This window comes from Neofelis nebulosa, chromosome 4, assembly GCF_028018385.1.
Source record: "Neofelis nebulosa isolate mNeoNeb1 chromosome 4, mNeoNeb1.pri, whole genome shotgun sequence".
Lineage (NCBI taxonomy): Eukaryota > Metazoa > Chordata > Mammalia > Carnivora > Felidae > Neofelis > Neofelis nebulosa.
Window position 1 is genome coordinate 64,122,083 of NC_080785.1, and position 17,226 is coordinate 64,139,308.

The 17,226-nt window shown below is 34.3% G+C and overlaps 1 protein-coding gene across 1 annotated transcript; it reads right to left on the reverse strand.

Moving 5' to 3' along the window:
- Positions 1–267: 267 nt before the first annotated feature.
- Positions 268–1,182, reverse strand: LOC131508413 (taste receptor type 2 member 7-like). The gene has a single exon (XM_058723488.1). The coding sequence runs from the start codon at positions 1,180–1,182 to the stop codon at positions 268–270; it is 915 nt and encodes a 304-aa protein (XP_058579471.1).
- Between the last annotated feature and the right edge of the window lie 16,044 nt (positions 1,183–17,226).

Here is a 17,226-nt window from a genome sequence, read left to right on the forward strand (position 1 = left end):
ATTTTATGTATATATGTATTCATATATGTTTTAAGTATACAGTCCCTGGGGAAAAAATATCCTATCCATCCAACATCAAAATTAGTGCTTCACATGTCCTGGGGGTAGAAGAGGAGAAGGAAATTGCTAGAAAGAGAGCACACAAAATACATAAGTAAACAAAAACAAAATATAAGTCTATCAAATCCACGTCAAACAAATACACAATATTTAACATTGCTTCTGCTCTTCATTGAACTTTTCTTCTTTTTCAGGATTGTTTGTATTTCATTGATTCTTTTTGAGGCAGAGAAGTCTCCTGAATGGTTGTTGGAATTTAGAATTATTCAATATGATTATAACTGAATGTCCAGAGGGAAATGCTGCCATTATGTCCTTTACCACAAAGAAGCACTGACTTCCGTAAGGAATACTGAATGTCATATTGGCCATGAAGGCAGCAAAATAAGAAATAAAGAAGCAAAAGAATGTTATCACTGTTTTTAATGCATTTATATGGGCTTCTGTGCTGGCATTTCTAACACCATGAGATCTGTTTTGCATCCGATGAGTGTGCCTATAGAGAGAAATGAATAACATAAAAGTACACATCACAAATATGGCTAGTGGAAATAGTAATGCCAAGTTGACAAGAAGCACTCCATTAATTGGCCTTATCTTGAGTTCAGACTTCTTCAGCGTGGCATTCTTGAGGAAATCATTATTGTTCATGTTTTTAGGGTAACCTACATCCATACACACAGCGGCAATGCTCATGGAGGCCACCAGGCTTCCCAGAAGCAGCCAAGGCATTAACTTTGAGATCCTGAATTTCAGCCAAAGAAAATAGGATTGAGTGAAGCCTGATATCTTGAGGCAGTAAAACACAGAAAGGCAGGTGGCAAACCAAAGACTGACAGAGCTAAAAAACATCCAAAAGAACAACATTGCTGCACCATAAATTTTTACCCTATAAAAGAGTGGAAAGAACACAGAGAAAAAACTTTGTACCATTAACACCATCAACAAACCAAATCTCGATATCCCTATACATATGCAAAGGAGTTGCATTGGTGTTAGCTTTCTGCTTTTGATCAATTCTTTACCGTTGATGATTACAAGAAATCCATTTACTGTAATCCCTGTGATAAATTCTGCTGACATGATGATAAGGTGAGGAATCGCTGACAAAGAGGAGGCCATGTTCCCTACCATAAATCTTAGCTTTTTCTTGTGGAGGTGTTAAATACCTCCACCGGATGATCTTGCAGATAGGAACATAGAGCACTGAGAAATCTGATCTTCTGCCAATTCCTGGATCATAAGTAGACTCTTGCACTAGATTTTTACCGGAAGGAAGAAAATCAGAGGGACTACTTTTTGAATCTGGTGCTCTTCACAAGAAACTGCGAATGCAAATCCAAAAATTTGAATGAAGGTTGGGTCTTCCAATTACATCCTAGGGAAAAATGCCATATTGGCATTCATCAGTTCTCATTCGTTTTCAATTTTGCTGAAAAATATGATTATAAATATATTTTATTTAGCTTACTATTATTTCCTTTTTGCCTTTTATTTTTTCCTAATGACAAATGATACATCCTCAAGATAGACAACTATTTTTATTATTGCCACAAGTATCCAACCTCAGACGTACCTCTCTCCCCGATACACTTTTTTTTTCCTAATAATAATTCTAAGACACTTTAAGAAATGTCCTCCTCCCCACTCCCTACTCCCCCCACCCCACAAAGGCAATTTCTTTTCTAGACTTGAAAATTATTTCCTGAAATGAAGAATCCTTCATTCCCTTAAATGATCTCTCATATTTTTAAAGTTTTATTTGTAGAATTCTGGCCCGAGTTTCAGCAAACTGCAGTCATAAAAGTGCATAACCAGGATAAAATTCTCATGCTGACGTCATCTAATGCTCCTGTTAGAGTATCATTTGAAAAGGTTATTGAATCTATTATTACAAAGAGATGTTCACATAATCTTACTGAATTATAAATACATTACATGTGCTAAACCCCAAAAACCAAAGCAAAAAAAACCCCAATTTGATTAAAAAATGGGCAGAAGGTCTGGATAGACATTTTTCTAAAGAAGACATACAGATGAGCAAATCATTAATTATCAGGGAAATGCAAAATAAAAACGGCAATGAGATATCTCGTCTGTTAGGATGGCTGCTATCTAAATGACAAGAAATTACAAGGGCTGGCAAAGATGTGGAACAAAGGGAACCCTTATTCACTGATGGTGGAAATTTATATTGGTACAACCACTATGGAAAACAGTGTAGAGATTATTCAAAAAATTAAAAGTAAAACTACCATATGATTCAGCAATTCCACTTTTGGGTATTTATCCAAAGAAAACAAAAACACTAACTCAAAAAGACATATGCACCCCCATATTCATTGAAGCATTATTTATAAAAAATATGGCAACAGCCTAAGTGTCCATCAATGGATGAATGGATAAAGAAACTGTGATACATCACACACACACACGCACACACACATATTATTCACCAAGAGAAAATAATGAAATCTTTTCATTTGCAACAGCATGAATGGACATTTAGGGCATTATGCTAAGTGAAATAAGTCAGACAGGAAAAGACAAATACTGTATAATCTCTCTTAAACGTAGAATCTAAAAACAAACAACCCCTCCCAAAACAAACAAACAAAAAAACAAAATCAAGCTCATAGATACAGAGAACAAATTGGTTGTTGCAAAAGGCAAGGAGTAGCAAGGGGGACAAATGGGTGAATTTTTCTTTTTTTTAGTTAAATGAGTTGATTTTTTTTATTTTAGAAAGAGAGAGAGAGCAGGAGTGAGAGAGAGGGGAAGAATGAGAGAGAGAGAGAGAGAGAGAGAGAGGGAGAGAGAGAAAGAGAGAGAGAATCGTAAACAGGTTCCATGCTCAACGTGGAGCCCAACACAGGGCTTGATCTCATGACCCTGGGTTTAGGACCTGAACCAAAATCAAGAGTAAGACACTCAGCTGACTGAGCCACCCAGACATCTCTGAACAAATTTTTTTAATGTGTGTGTGTGTGTATTAAAAGTATTAGTAAGAGTATTAAAGAGTAAGAGTATTAAAAATTCAGAAAGGAAATAACTGGATTTGCCACCCATTGTCCACACCCATTCATGTTTTTTTAAAGCCTCTTAGGGTCAGTGCTAGAATGTACATTCACTAGCCATGAAGGTTAATGTCAGTGCTACCTCTGAAACATTCCCCTGAGGGCTTCATAACCTTCTCCACCTATCTTCTATACATCATAGCTGTTCAAAATGCAGCAAGACTTATCCCATCTCTAACTTTTCTAAAATGTTTGTTTTGTGACCTGTACATCACTTTTGCCTCTGGTCTCTGGACTTGCCATCCTCCTTGTCTACAAACTTTGACTTTGCCCAGTGAATGGTATTAGCCAGCCCCGTGGCCTCCAGGAGTCTATTCCCAGTTCTAGGTACAGGTGAAAAAGTGTAATCTCAAGTCTAAAACTCTAGACTAGTGTCATGATTGACATGAGGAAAAGAAAATGAAATTTGTACAGTTTACAGTTTTGTGTCCTAAGTTACATCTCTGGGACTTGATTGTATGTATTTAATGAAGCATTTAAAAGGATCTGATAACTGAGTTTTCAAGTACTGTTTACTTCTACAGAATCTAGTTCTTAGTTAAACTAGAAATCAAATCAATTATAGTCTTCCATTTCCAGGAATTCTTTAAAAAAATGTTTAATAATTGTGTTTCATTCAGTGAGCTTGTTGAATTAAAGGTGACTGAGAGAATGGTGTAGAACAATTTAGCATATACATAACCAGCCAATTGATATTTACATGACAAATTATTAACTGTGCAATGTTAGACTAAAAATCCTAAGATATACTGACTATTGGGGAATTTTTTTTATTATCATAAATGTTTATTCTCTTTTGCCTATATTGGTACAAGGCGTTACAGAAAAGATTTATGAATATACCTGAAATATATCCTATTCTAGCGAAGCAATGGGGATCTTTTTGTATTTCAAATATCTTCACCATGATAATCAGCATCTGGGGAGACAGCAATAACATTATTTTCTTCATTTTCAAGTGATAAACTAGAGTAGTAAAATATGGAGCAATATATGGAAACTCTTATTAGCCAAAAAAAATAACAAATCAGATTAATTTCTTAGAATAAAGATTAATTATAATTGTAACAATACTTTTTAAAAAGCACTTTATTTTTTAAATGTTTATTTATTTATTTTGAGGGAGAGAGAGTGTGTGTGTGTAAACAGGGGAGGGGCAGAGAGAGAGAGGGAGAGAGAGCATCCCAAGCAGGCTCTGTGCTGTCAGCCCAGATCTCATGAACCGTGAGATCATGACCTGAGTCGAAGCCAAGAGTCAGATGCTTAACTGACTGAGACACCAAGGAGCCCCAAAGCATTTCATTTTTAAAACTGCATTTATAACAGCTACTTCAGAAGACACAAATGCTATAGGTAAGTAAAACCTTAAGAAAATATGAAATCACACAAAACATTTAAAACAATTATTTTGAATCTGTTGTCTTAGACAAATACACAATTCATAAGCTAGAAACTGTTCCCCTTGAGTGTCCAAGTGATTTCACATTTTTTTCTGAGTTAGTTTCAAACAACCTTCCATTTGTCACATTCATACAGGTGCAGCTGGTGGCAGAGGCTGTGAGTTATACGATTCTGCTGTGTGATTTGAATTTACCCAGAACTTATTGCATTCTGAAATCTTGGAATCTAGCTCTCATTTGCTTTCCTAAATACATTACTTAGTTGAAGAGAAAGCTTGAATTTTTCAAGAACTATTCTAAAGGTATAATTGGCATTCAGCCACAATTTACCTGGTTAGTATTTGCATTTGTGATTTTCCTGTCATATGTGGACTGTTTTGCATTTGCCTTTATTGAATCCATTTTGGAAGAAAATTTTGGTGAAGAGCTCCTCCTCAGATCTCGGAAAAGTTAATGGTGAGTGAGACAGTCTTGAAATTAATAATTCATAGGCTTGTTCAGAGGTCTGGGAAAAGCAGTGCCCAAATGGAAAGAGATGATTTTCAAATTTAATAACCTTTGAAAGTTTTACTTAAAAATAAATTTCTTTTCAAAGAGAAATAACAATATCTGCCAAGAAACATTGAATTTTTGTAATTTATTAAACAAATTTCAGTTTAGACGTCTTTCACTCAATATATATTCTAAAGGCTCACATGAACCTTGAGAATTGGTATACCTCCCATGGAGTTTTTTGTCTCTTTCTTTGCTTTGCTTTGAACAATGTGGTAAGAGTCACCGGATTCTAAGAAGGTGTTCACAAATGGCTTGAAAAATTAGAATGAACTTTAAATGTTGACACTATGACTGGGTATTTCCCATGAACAGAGATCAGCTTATTTGGTTTTCCTTGTTTATAACTGTATAAATGTCTGAGTTTTTTCAAGAAGCACATTGAATTGCTAGTACTTTCTAGTGTTTAGGGTAGGTGCTTTACCTTAGAAGATTAAAGTTCTTTTCATTACTTCAGTTGAAAATATTTTTGTTTATAATTTTTCCATTACCCTTGCTTTGATATTGAAATTTTGCAGAGCATTGGCTCTAAATATTGAATCTTTTTTGGTCCAAATTCATGCATTGAATTGTCTTATTCCTGTAAAAAAAAAATCAAAATGTTTTTTGGCCTTCTGTAAAGAACTGACACAAAATTTTACTTATCATCTATCTTGTCACAGGAAATGAAAGGAGTCTAGGTAGTTAGAACCCATGTTCATGTGTGGACCTTGTTCGTGCATTGGCAGCATTTGGGCCACTGCATCCTTGCTGAGACCAGATTCCAATCACTGGAGAAACAATGGCTTAAAATACATTCAATATACCTTCACGTATGTTCAATGTAGTTTTTCTTTTATGTTGAGTTGATTTCAGTATTCCCATAGGTTATATGAATTTTGAATTTGGAGACAAATTGATTTATTATTAAACTTATTATTAAGTTTATTCTCTGAATTCCCTCCTCAAGTTTCTAGGATATTAAGTATCAGGAGAGTGAAGGAGGACCGCAGGAGGGTGAGCATCAGACTCATGATCCAAGCTGCCAAAAGTATTTCCTTATGTGTTATACTACACTCACGGGGTAATTCTCTGAAAAAAAAATAGACATCAAATTTACACAATGGAAATTGAGTAAATTTTCTAATTGTACTCAGATTTGACAATAATGTATCTGTTGCTTTGCGATATTAGCAAACACTGATTTTATTCTTAAAATGAATTTTAGATGTTCTTCTATAAACTTACTGTCATTTAATTCTTACTGAAAAATTATGGAACTGCCTCATTTGAGGAACACAGTGAAGTTCCAAGACTGAAGCTTCAGGACAGTGTGATAAAGATTTGAATACAGGTGTTCTGTCTCTGGAGAGCATGTGGTCAACCAACACACTACATATATTGCGATTGGAATACTTTGCTTCACCAAAATTATTAAAGAATACATATAGGGGCACCTGGGTGGCCCAGTCGGTTGAGCATCCAACCTCGTGTCAGGTCATGATCTCACACTAGTGCACTCGAGCCCTGCATGGGGCTCTGCACTGATAGCTCAGAGCCTGGAGCCTGCTTCGGATTCTGTCTCCTTCTCTCTCTGCCCCTCCCCCACATTCTCTCTCTCTCTCTCTCTCTCTCCTCAAAATAAATAAACATAATAATAAAAATATTTAAAAAAATAATACATATGAAATTAGCTGGAGAATCACAGTTTAATAGCCACCATTCTTTCTTTACACATATACACTAATGGGAAAAAAATCGAATACAATCCATTTGTTTAAGAGCACATCAGTAAAGTGATGAAGTTATGGAGTTGGAATTATTAGCATATCCCACGGTATACCATAGAACTGAGATGGAAAACAGCAAATAGAATCTAATAATAAGTATTCAATAAATAGTTATTGATATTTTTGTGGAAAATGGGACACAGCTCCGTTCATTGGAAAGTTATAGAACTCCCAGGATTCATAAAAACCTTATTGGTAGAAGAAAGAAATCAGAGGCACCTGGGGGGCTTAGTTGGTTAAGCATCCGGCTTCGTCTCAGGTCATGATCTCACAGTTTGTGGGTTGGAGCCCCACATCAGGCTCTGTGCTGACAGCTTGGAGCCTGGATCTTGCTTCAGATTCTGTGTTTCTCTTTCTCTCTGTCCTCCCCTTCTCATGTTCTGTTTCTCTGTCTCTCTCCCTCTCTTTCTCTTTCTCTCTCAAAAATAAATAAGTATTAAAAAAAAAAAAGAAATCAGATCCCACCACAACCATGCCCATTTTACAGAGAAAAATATTTTGAAGTCCTCTAGATTAGTAGGCTTATTGCAGGTTTAAATGAGTAAAAATAGGCAGAGCTTATCAGGTCAGTTCAATTTTCTGGGCTTATATTTCCTTTTAGTCAAAACAAGTGTATGGAAAAAAAATGAATGGCCACAAGTTTGATCTTGTCAACATTTTCAGAATCATCTTCTGCCAAAACCTTGAAACAGTGTAATTACCTTTGCATATGTCCCTCTAGGACAGACAAATAATAGGATTTCATGATCCACTGATGACTGTATTGAATTAAAGTCCTGCTTGTGAGCCAACTCTTGTCAGCACACTCCACCCCAACTAATATTCTAATGCTTATTGTCATTCTGCTTTGAAGGTCTTCCTGTGTGAAATTATAATTTTTATCTCAGATTATCACTGAATGATGAGGTAGAGAAGAGCTTAGTTTCTCAAAGAGACACTATAATTAAGGAATAATTAAGGACTTCATTATTTTCTTGCCATATGACTAAAATTTAACTTTCATTATTCCACTGGACAGTTTAAACCAATAGGAAATTAAGGATGCAATGCTTTTGAAAATTCCAAAAAAACATGAAGTATAAACTAGTTGTTATGAATTGGCTGAATATGACTGATATGTGTCTAAGATAATAGAGCAAAGAGGGGGTGCCCAGGTGGCTCAGTTGGTTAAGCATCTGACTTCAGCTCAGGTCATGATCTCACTGTTTGTGGGTTTGAGCCCTGCATCAGGCTCTGTGCTAACAGCTCAGAGTCTGGAGCCAGCTTCGGATTCTGTGTCTCCCTCTCTCTCTCTCTCTTCTCCATTCGTGCTCTCTCTCTCTCTCTCTCACTCTCTCAAAAATAAATATTTTAAATTTTTTAATAAAAAAAGATAATGGAACAATGATAAATCTGGGGGGGGGACATTTTAATTGTTTTCATTGCAATTGAGTAAATGTTAAATAATAACAGAAGTAGACAGAACAAGAAAAGTTGTCTAAGAGTCAGAGAGAAGTATTTACAATGGAGTCCTAGTAACAGTAAAACATGCCTTCTATTATATCTCTATCCTTTCCATCCTGAAATGAACTGTAGCCCACTTTCAGATGCCTAACATTACATAGTGACACGCATGAGGAAAAGTAGCTGACAGCACAAATTATGGCAATAGCATAAGTGTTCTCCCCCTGATTGAGACCTTCATAAAATAATTTATGAGAGAATAAGCAAATGGAGGATAATTGAGTGATACATTTTTTAGCCAAATGCTGAGTGCTAAAAGCTCATGTAACTTATTAAAACTGTTCGATATTTGTAGAAGAAAGAAAGAAAGATCTCTACTGTAGAGATGGGAAACTGTCATTTTCCAATGTTAGATAACTTACCTAAATTTAATCAGATAATCCATGAAAGAGTAGAAATAAATTGTGATCTCCATAAACACCAACTGATACTTTTTAGGTACACCAAACCACATTTTCTTCACAGTTGAGCCATTTCATAATGTGAACTGTAAAAAGAATGTAACTCCAAATTGTGGCTTAGAACACATAATAACAACCCCCAAATCATGAAAGGCTGCTATTTTTTAGTGCATTTTGAAGACCAAATTGTTTCAATAAATTTGAATAAACAAACAGTGTTTAGATATTTTGGTTGTGGTCTGTCCTTTCTTCGCTGCTCTTAATTTTCAATATCCATTCCATATTCAAAGCGATCATATTCCAACGTAAGACCCTGCTATATCTTTATATTTCCAAAAGCACTCTGGACTCAAACTGAAAAGAGACAGCAATTTGTTGAAGAATGACACATTTGTTATTATTTTCCTGATCTTTTCAAAGATAAATGATTGAAAAGAATGATTTGTAGCAGCTATAAACCAATTAACAATGAGTTAAAACTCCAACAGCACCATTTATCTCTTTTAGCTTTCTTTTTTTTTTTTAGTACTTATTTATTTGTTTTGAGAGAGAGACAGACCATGAGTGGAAGAGGGGCAGAGATTGAGAGAGAGAGAGAGAGAGAGAGAGAGAAAGAGAATCCCAAGCAGGCTCCGTGCTCTCAGCACAGACAGTAACACAGGGCTTGTTTCCATGAACCATGAGAGCCAGAGTCAGACGCTTTAACCAACTGAGCTATCCAGATGCCCCTAGCTTTCATCTGATTGTTTGGGCTGTTCATAATCAAGATCGATTTCTCTCCTTTTTTTTTTCCATGTCCTTTGTTTTTGACAGATTTTGAAAAGTTAATTAAATGATATTTTTTTCTTGTTGGAGATCTAGCTGATGTTACTCTGAGACAACATTAGTAGAAACTAAAGAGTTTCATGCTCAATTTTACTGACACTGACATTTCAAAAGAACTTCTGATGTAGACAAGTGGCAACATATGGGCCTTTCAGAAGGTCATATGAAGCAATTCATTCACAAATGGAGAAAAACTAGTGCAACACTTCCTTGGTTTAAATATGATGTGATCAGGTGGGCCTCAGAGGGGAAAAAATAGATTGTGTTCCCAGAAGTGTGTGCAAATTGAGTTTTTTTTCTCAAAAGGTATCCACATGTAAAAATATCAACACTCCTAAGAGACATATTTCTTCTGAACCTGAAATATCAACCTCTTATATTTAGGACTGTGACATCTAAAAAACAGTGATGAAAGTAGAAATTTTTTCTTGCTCTAGATTACATGCATTGTACATTTTTGCATGTGTGTGTGCAAAATTACACATTTTGCATTGTGTGTGTGGCGATATGTGTACTTACTTAGTACCATCTTGCTGGTTCTACCCCTTGGAAATATAACACGGCTTCTAGGAAATAGGGTAACTCTAGTTGCTTTTAAATTTTGATAACTGGATTTTTGGCATTGAATTTTTTCATTTGGGTTAGAGGTGGGATGCTTCCTTTAAATGTCTGTATTCAGATTCTCTTAACACGCTGCAATCACTGGTAATAAGCAAAGGAAACGGGGAATATTCTTGAGACTTTTATTTATGCGTTTGTGGTAAAGCAGTTCTGTCTCCAAGTGAAGGAGAGCACATATCTATTCACTGTAAATCTTGAAAATTAACGTATCCCTGAGGGCTCGATCAAATCACTCAGTAGTTATCAATGATCAATCTAATAAATATGATTCATATTTTGAAGTGACCCTATTCTTTCTAGGAGGTTTAAGAGTATACGTTAAAAAGGTAACTCAACATAACTATGGATTTTATTACACACATTCCTGTACGAAAGTGAAAGCCAAGTTTCTTTCTCTATCATCTTTTATTAATAATATGGTTATTAGTTTTTAAAATTTCATTTCTGTGGTCAGAACATAGTTTTGCAAAGGTCTAAATACAATGTAATATTTTAGATTATGGTTGGTACCACCTTAGCTTATGAAATAAGCATCTAAACCTGGTTATGCCCTTTATGTAAGTCAGCAGGTAACTTCATGTGAACTGCTATCAACATGTCTTCCTGCTTTGTAGAGTCTATTTTATTTAAAAAAAATTTTTTTTAATGTTTAATTTTGAGAGAGAGATTGACAGAACATAAGTGGGGGAGGTGCAGAGAGCAAAGGAGACACAGAATCCAAATCAGGCTCCAGGCTCTGAGCTGTCAGCACAGAGCCTGACACAGGGCTCAAACTCACAAAATGGGAGATCATGACCTGAGCTGAAGTCAGACTGTCAACCAGCTGAGTCACCCAGGCACCCATGTTGAGTTTAAAACAGTTCCCTTCTACTCTGCTCTGTCTCCTGAGTGATCACTGATAGTGACAAATTACTTATGAATGAATCTTCTCTGTATTTTGGCATTGGTTAAAAGAACTTTTTTTTTGCTTGGTTGGTTTTGTTTTGTTTTGTTTTGTTTTGTTTTGTTTTCTAGCTGACAGTATTCTAAATGAAAACCAAGATTTTCAGTCAAGGCTAGTCATAGTTCTAAAAAAGTAAGCTCTTTGATAGTTAAACTTTTTTTTTTTGGTCAAATATAGATTCTGATTAATCTGAGTCTAGAATCATAATTGCATAAACTTTCAATTATTTAACATTGTTTCTCTTTTGAAAAGAATGACGTTTCTATAATCATTCTATATACACTTAGTATAAAAGGAGTTCCGTGTGGGTGGGAGGTGGGTAGGGGATGGGTAAAATAAGTAAAAGGGATGAAGAGTATAATGGTAATGAGCACTGAGTAATGTATAGAATTGTTGAGTCACTCTATTATACAGTTGTTAATATAACACTGTGTGTTAATTATACTTAACAACTAAAAAATAATAACGTAAAATAAAAACAAAAATAATTGATAAATTAACTCACTGATACAGCAGCTTCTGTTCCCATTATATTGTGAGCATTTACCTTTTTGCAGAATAGTTTTTCAAAACATAATCTCCAATAGGTAAATAAAATTTCATAGTACAGTCATACAATAATTAATTATTCTTAATTTATTAGATATTTGTATTATTCCCAATTTTTGGTTATGTAAGTAATATTAAATAGAATATTTTTGCATGCAAGTGTTTGATTTTATTTCTGATTACCTCTTTGGATTGGGATATAGAAGTGTATCAAAGTTTGTGACTATTTCTACGTTCATCATCTACGTTGTTTTCAGAGAAACTGTACCGGTTTATATCCCATCAGGAGGATATGATTGTTTCTGTTTACTATACATCTATCAGCATTTTGTGTTTTTTCTAAAGATGGTTTCTAATTTGATAGTGAAATGACTTTTAATTTTTATTTTCATTTTTAGTGTAAGTGTGGTTGAATTTTCTTAGATATATGTGTTACCCACTTAACTGTTCTCTTCTGTGACTCATTTTATATCCATTGCCTGTTCATATTTTTATTTTAATTGAAGGATACAGGAACTTCCTTTCATCTTTATGCTTTAAACAGTTTCTTAATTAGAAAGGCAAACTTAATTCTATACATGTAGCTATAAGTCATTACATATTTATTTGACAGAAGATGAACGTGTTGCATTATTTGTAAAAACAGTTCTAACAATAACTCTTTAATTTACCTATTAAGCTTTGCTTTTTAATCTTTTACGATACCTTTAAAAACACCACTAAACATAGAGCTCAGAGTACATTGGAAATCTGGTGAGTATGAAAGAGACCCTTGAGACTGATAAGTTTTCTAAAAGCTGCAATTTTTTATCTCAAATTAATTAATTCAGAAAATGAGTGACTGATGAATGAAACCATCTAAGGATACTATTACTAACACGGAAGAACCTGGTAGACCCAATAGATTATTCTGTTGTTCGTAAACAAAAAGACTGTGTGTACTTTGTTCAAATTCTGGCTATTCTGATTTAAATTTTTAATGGAAATATGAATAAAATACATATTTTTACTTTCTTCAGAGAAAAACATATAAAAATTTATTAAAAATATTTATATATATTGATCATATAGAAATAAGTTATATGTATAAATTTTTATACTCACGTAAATATATATCACAAATATATAATATATTATACCTATATTACAACTCTCTCGTATGCATTATATATATTGCAACTTCTATACAAAGCTGCTTAGAAGGCAAATATGGCCCTAAGGGGAAAAAACGACAAAGGTGTTTTACACATTTAGGAGTAGCAAATAAAGCAAAACAAACCAAAAAAGCAAAATAATAATGAATGGGAGTACCCTCTTCAATTAGGGAAATTAACATGCAACACAGAAAGTCTTTGTTTCTAAAATAAATTTCTAAAAATAATATCTTAAAATATGAAATCTTGCCTCTATATTTCGGTAGGTTTTCAATTGCCCATTTTAACAACTTAAATATAAATGGACACCAGCAATTAATGTGCTTGAAATAGGATAAAAAGCAAATTATAATGGCTTTTTAGAAACTGTGTAACAGAGTGATGGAACATTAAGTTGAAAGAACAAAGGCAGACTATGTATTTATGTAGGCTCTTGATTTTGCTTTATTTTACTTTAATTATTTTATTTTATTTTATTTTATTTTATTTTATTTTATTTTATTTTATTCTTTTATTTTTCAAGAGGAAGGGAAAGCTTGCACACACAAGGGGCCCAGGGAGAGGGAGAAAGAGAATCTTAAGCAGGTTCCACACCCAGTGCGGAGCCCAATGTTGAGCGCACTGGTGGGCCCAACACAGGCCTGATCTCTCTCAAGATTATGAGATCATGACCTGAGCCGAAATCAAGAGTCAGAGCTTAACTGAGTGAGTCACCCAGGTGCCCCAGGCTCTTTAGCAAATGACACAAACACAACACAGAAAGAAAAAGTAATGTTTATTTCCCATTTTTTAAGTAGCCTATTATACTAAGTATGACAAAATGAGTGAACCTCTTTGGGACTCCTTTTTCTTTACTTTTAACATAAATTACAGTTCTTGTTACTCAATTATTTGGAACTGAAAAATAATATATAGCCTTAGATTTTAGTAATTTTCAGAAATACCAAGTGAGTGATTCTGTATACTCCATTTAAGATACATGCTTGGTTTGCTGGGAAGGAAGAGGGGAATCTATCTTGAATGAAATAAACAATAGCTATACATAAAATTAACTTATAAATATGAAAACCCCGTTGGATACAGACACTCAAAACACTCCAGTGACTTTCTTAGATTCCAGTTTTTCACTTTCTTATATTCCACCTGACAGTGATATCACCTAAGTATTGAAAGTTTGTGGGTCACAGACCATTTTAAGAGTCTGATGAACTTTATGAACTACCTTCCTTTAAAAATATCACTGCTCCCCCAAAAAATTATGGATATAATTTCAGAGGTTTCACAGAAGTTCAGCATGGTTCACTAATTATAGACACAGATTAAGATCCTTATCTCAAGGAAAACCCAATATAAATATTAGGAGGTCATAATAGTTAACTTTTAAAATAACTGGATTTTAACATGTTGGGCATAGTGATAAAGAGATCTTTGGTCATTTATTTGTGGGATTTATCTTTACAAAAATTTCAATAAATGAAGTTCAATGAAAATGTGAGCCAAAATCAGTGGTAGGTCAGTGAAAAATTCGTTGGGTCAGAAGTGTATTTGCTTATATTCAAGTTTAATTTTAATTTTAAATAAACTGATAAGACCCTGGTTAATTTAGTGTTAGTTGAATGACATGTTACACTCTTTTCTTTGCTGTATTAAAAAGAAAGTCTTTAAAAAGCATCAGTTGTGAATACTAAGACTGGTTTTTATGGCATACTTTCTTAAATCAATTTTTCTGCACGAAATCATCCAGACACAATCATATCCACTTTTTGATTATAAAAAACAGGATTTTGGTGTCATATAAGGTCGGTTCAGAACATTTACCATATTCAACAAGCAGTATAGCACAGCTGATTTATTGCTCCCCCAGTTCAAGTGATATTCTGGGTTTCTTTCCTGGTTAACTGACACGCTATTGATTATTGACATGAATTGTCACTTAAGCAAGTTATAATACTATTATTAATAGTAACTGGGTTATAAGATCACTAAATATACAATGTAATAAAAGAGGTGGCTAATTTTTAAGTCTCCAAATAATACTTGAAATGCTTAACTGACATATTTTATACATAAAATCATGAACTATGGTTTTTAATCCCACTTATCTAATCTTCATTTTGTTGTAGAGGTGGTTTGTATATACAGAATGGCACATATTTACATGGGGGAGGGATTGTAGTTCCTGTTGTGTCTGCTTACACATTAAATTATTGTACTGTAGGTAAATACAGGTTTTGTTCTATGTAAATAAGTGAGACGACAGATCTTTTTACTAATCCCTATTTACATGTATTATCTAGATTTTTACCGGTGACAGTGAATCTAGTTAATAGCCATAGTGCTTTATGGAAATGTATATTGAAAAGTTTAAAATATCATATAAATATAAGGAAACATTATTATAGGTGAATTAACTATTATTATTGTTGTTTGCCACCATACTATAAACACATAACCATAATTTAAATTCAGTATTAAACGTATTAGTCCAATACTCTGAAATACTGATGTAACTTTTGGTATGAAAAGAGATCTACTTAGCTGAACAAATGTTTATGAAACTTTGTGAATGCCTTATGCGACACAGTTTTATGTCTATGAGGAGTTATCCACTTTGGGTAAGAAAGAAATTTAGGAAACTAGCTTTTGGTAAAACGAAACACAACTCTCCAGGCAGAGGTGGAACTACCAGGAAGCCACTGAAGCAGAAGCTTCTGGGCTTCTTACTATATGACTGGTCATCTACTTACAGGGCCTTACATGGGATCTGTAGCATTGGGAACAATTATATGCTTTTATAACTTTTGAAAAAGTAATGTATTTTATCTGAAAGCAGTTAAGACTGTTTTCTGTTCACTTTGCCTTTTTTATGCGTTCCTCAGGGTAAATGGGGTTGGAACAATTGAAGAAAGTTTTGAGAGCTGTCTGAAAGGAAGCTGAGTTGGGGATACAGTGCAATTGAGTTAAATAGCACATAGCTAATGAGATTCACAGTCTCTAGCATGAATACTTATGCCATTGCTAGTTGTCTCTGTGTAGGAATGGCTTTCTGTCATCCATCATGCCAATTAGGCTGGTGTCGTACCACAAGGATGTAAACACCTAAGACAGAGGCGTCTTACTCCATAAACATGTCCAACAGCATCTGACCCTAGAAGAGAAATGGAGAAAAAAAATTGGTCTTGAAATATACATACTCAAGTGCTAGTCTGTGGAAATTTGTTCAAACCTTACAGCTTATAAACGAAGGAAACAACAACTCTAAAACTTTACATGAAAGCACTAATGATGAGCTGTGAATCTAAAAGAAAATTTTCTAAATTATTAGCATTAATAAAAGATTTTTTCAACTGTGCTAGATGATTGAATTACCTTCCCGTTCTCTTTACAGAAAATATTATAACATCGTTTCATGTGAGGAAGCAGTTAAAGAGTATGCAGCTAAAAAATGTAGAAAGTAGAATTATAGAGATGTGTGAGGCCGTTATTACTAAAAATATGCATTTTATTTGCATTTTGTGATGTTTATAGTATTTGCCAGCTTTTTAAAATATGTAATGTATTCTGATTTTTCTTTTCTAAAAAATATTCACTTGTGTCTCATTTTGTATGCATAAATTTGTATTATTTTTTAAAGAGGGCCCAGATTATATAAACTTTAGGTCTCATTAAACCTAGTTCCACCCTTACCTGAGAAAGTTATAAAGAACTCTGGGCCAGAGAATCTTCAAGAAGGAAGAAGCAGTCCAGTGACCTTTATCTTTTTCTTTTTTTCTCAGTGACCTTTTTCTTATGGCTTTCTTTTTTTTCCTCAAGGTTTATTTATTTTTGAGAGAGAGTGAGAGAGTAAGCGGGGCAGGGGCAGAGAGACAGGGGGACAGAGGATCTGAAGTGGGCTCTGTGCTGGCAGCAGAGATCCCAATGCGGGGCTCGAACTCATGAACCGTGAGATTACGACCTGAGCCGATGTTGGATGCTCAACCAACTGAGCCATCCAGGCACCCCTTTCTTATGGCTTTCTAACTTGTTTCCTGATGCTGGCACTACAATTAGCCTTCAGGAAAATAGATTTCTTTTTTGTTTTGAAATTCTGTGCCTTGTCCCCATTCCTTCCAAAGAAGAAAGTTTGTGTCAACATTGTTATAGTGAGTCATCTTTGTATGGTAGTATGACGGGTGGTTTTAAAAATACATATTTTTTTTCCTCTTAGGTTTTTAATTCCAGTAGAGTTAACACACAGTCTTATATTAGGTTCAGGTGTGCAATTGATTCGGCAATTCGAATTCAGCAATTCGAATCAGTTCAGTGATTCAGCAATTACTCAGTTCTTATGATGATAAGTGTACTCTTTTTTTTTTTTTAACCTTTATTTATT